The sequence below is a fragment of the Setaria viridis genome, chromosome 4 (genome assembly GCF_005286985.2).
Source record: "Setaria viridis chromosome 4, Setaria_viridis_v4.0, whole genome shotgun sequence".
Lineage (NCBI taxonomy): Eukaryota > Viridiplantae > Streptophyta > Magnoliopsida > Poales > Poaceae > Setaria > Setaria viridis.
In genome coordinates this window covers 22,290,637-22,293,686 of record NC_048266.2, presented here as the reverse complement: position 1 = coordinate 22,293,686, position 3,050 = coordinate 22,290,637, and the positions used below count along the sequence as shown (strand labels likewise).

General features: G+C 40.5%; 1 protein-coding gene across 1 annotated transcript; it reads right to left on the bottom strand.

Annotated features, from left to right (window-relative positions):
• Positions 1-910: 910 nt before the first annotated feature.
• Positions 911-1,867, bottom strand: LOC140222613 (uncharacterized). Its single transcript, XM_072293445.1, has one exon. It carries the CDS (start codon positions 1,865-1,867, stop codon positions 911-913), a length of 957 nt encoding a protein of 318 aa, XP_072149546.1.
• Between the last annotated feature and the right edge of the window lie 1,183 nt (positions 1,868-3,050).

Below are 3,050 nucleotides of genomic sequence, written 5' to 3'. Positions count from 1 at the left end.
GAATTTGAAACAGCTTGCAAGATACACAAATGGGGCATCCTTGACAAAGCATCAGCTGCTGCATTTTCTTTGCCTTTCCTATATTCCACTCTGAACCTTATGCCATCAGCCTGGCCATGGCCTTCCTTTGCATATCAGAATGCAGATTTTGCTTAGTCAAATATGTAAGACTTTTGTGATAAGTCCTTATGATAAACTCTTGGTTTTGTAGATATTGCCTCCATTTCTCCACAGCCATGATGAGTGCCAAAAAACTGTTTTTCATAAATGGACAAATGTTTGTGTTGACTAGCCAGTGCTTTACTAAGAAATGCTACAGGCTGATCTTTCCGCATCAATACTACTCCAATCCCTCCATCACAAGGATCTGTCTCTATAATAAAAGGTTGGTTGAAGTCAGGTAAAGCAAGGACAGGTGTGATTGACATGGCTTGCTTCAGAGTGTCAAAAGCCTGCTGAGCTTGAGAATTCCATACAAATTGATTCTTTCTCAACAATTGTGTCAATGGCTTTGCAATCCACCCATAATGCTTCACAAATTTTCTATAGTATCCAGTGAGTCCCAAAAAACCCTTGAGTTCAGTAACTGAAGTTGGTGTTGGCCAATTGAGCATATCCTTTGTTTTACTAGGATCTGTTGCCACTCCATCAACAGAAATGATATGGCCTAAGTATTCCAACTGAGTTTGTGCAAAGGAACATTTACTAGCCTTCATGTACAATTTGTTTTCCCTCAACTTCTGTAGCACTAGAGCCAAATGTTGAATATGTGCTTCTAATTGGGACTATAAACTAAGATATCATCCAAGAATACCATAACAAACTTTCTAAGGAAAGGAACTAATATCTCATTCATGAGGCATTGAAAAGTAGCTGGTGCATTGGTCAAACCAAAAGGCATTACCTTGAACTAGTAATGTCCTTGATGGGTCTTGAATGCTGTTTTATACTCATCTGCCTCTTTCATCCTGACTTGATGATAACCAGCTCTCATATCCAGTTTAGTAAAGTATTTGGTACCTACTGACTCATCAAGAATCTCATCAATTAGAGGCATAGGAAATCTAGTCCTCACTGTCAAAGAGTTCAGCTTCCTGTAATCCACACAGAAATGCCAGGTCCCACCCTTTCTTAAAACCAACAACATTGGGCTGGCAAAAGGACTAGTGCTATCAGTAATTAGACCAGCTGCCAGTAATTCCTTGACCTGCTTCTCAATTTCATCCTTGTGCTGAGGAGAGTGCTTGTATGGCTTAGAATTGACAGGGACAACATTGGGAAGTAATGGAATATGATGATCATAAACCCTGGATGGTGGCAAGGAAGTAGGTTGTTGGAAAACATCTTGAAAGTCAGTGAGCCATTGCTGAATTTGGTCATTTCCTGTTGCCTCTTGTACAGCATGAATTTCTTCCACCACTGCAAGGGCCCATACATCATTTCCCTTGGACCACTTCACCACTTGATGGACTGGTACTTCCTGTGGCTTATGAGATGGTGGTGGCACTCCTTTAAGTATAATTTCCTTCCCTTGCTCCATAAATGATATGGTTCTCTCCTCCCAATGGCAACTCATAGGACTGTGGAGTTTCAACCAATCATAGCCAAGAATGGCATCATAAGCACCTAATGGTAAGACCCTCATGTCCATTTGCAAAGTATGGCCATTGGCCCACCAGGACAGTTTAGGTACCCAATGATCAGAAAGAAGTGTGTCACCATTAGCCAACCTCACCTGCTTTGTTGCTGTGGGTAAAGTAGTAATTCCAACCTTGGACAAAAAAGTACTGCTCAAAAAACTATGAGAACTGCCATTATCCAGTAGAATAAGCATGACCTTGTTATTGACCAATGCCCTAATCTTCATAGCTTCTCCATATTCAGTGCCAGCAATAGCATTTAAGGATAATTGGCAAAAGTATGCAGCTAATGCATCTTCTATTGCTAACTGATTCAGCTCTTCATCAGTCAGTACCACATCCAACTCATTTAGTACCAATGCATTAACTTAGGCTTGAGGCTAAGGCCTTTTGGTACAAACATCTTTATGAGCTGCATCGTATGATTCAACACAAAAATAGCATAACCCATTTGCTCTTCTGTAGTCCCTTGTTTGTCTATCCCTCCACAAAGTAGAAGTATGTGTGTTATTTTTGTTTTCTCCTTTAGCCAACTGATGCAGGGTTTTAGCAGTGCTAGATGTTCTCTGCCACTTGGTTTTGCCTCTATCCAAAACCTGTTGTTGTATCCTTGCCAGCAATATAGCTCTTTCCAATGTTTCAGGGACTTGTGCCTACACTACACTGCCTATTTTTAGCTTAAGGCCTTTAATGAATTGTGTGACAAAAGCAGCTCCCCTAGCTCACTGTTATGCATTGTCACATGATATTGCAGGTCCTCAAAAGTAAGTATGTATACCTCCAGAGAATCCACTTGTTGTAATTTCAGCAATTGGGTTAAAGCTGTTCTGTAGTCATTAGCCCCAAATTTTTAGCTTCCACAGCTTGTATAAAAGTATCCCAATCCTCTAAACCATACTTATTCTTATACATATGTAACCACTTGGTAGCATTGTCATCTATGTTTAGAGAAGCATAAGTAGTCCACATACTCTTGGGTATGTCAAAGATTTTGAAGTAATCCTAGCATTTCTCGTTCCAGATACATGGATTCTTCCCTGAAAACTGTGGAAATGTCATCTTTGGTAACATAGCCTTGGCATTGAATCTATCCTCTTTCTTTGGCCTTTCAGTGTTCATCCCAAACCTTGGAGCAGCACTACCTCTTGCAGCTCTTGTAGTGTTCTAATAAAAAGGTTTCTCCACCATCTGAAGATGTAGGACTTGGAGGATCTCGCCTTGCTTCCATTTGTGCTATAGTCAATTGAGCTACTACTTTGCCTGTGTTCTCCATCTGCTGTGCCAACAGTTGCTGATCCTTTAGTAATTGCTCCAACACCTTAGTGGACATATCAAATCTAGTATCCAACTTTTGCTGATTGACATCTATTTCCCCAACTTTGGCAAACAACAGGTCCAAACTCTCAGTCA

Excerpts from the sequence above, each read along its gene's own strand:
- LOC140222613 (XM_072293445.1), bottom strand. The coding sequence starts at position 1,867 with ATGAAGATTAGGGCATTGGTCAATAACAAGGTCATGCTTATTCTACTG.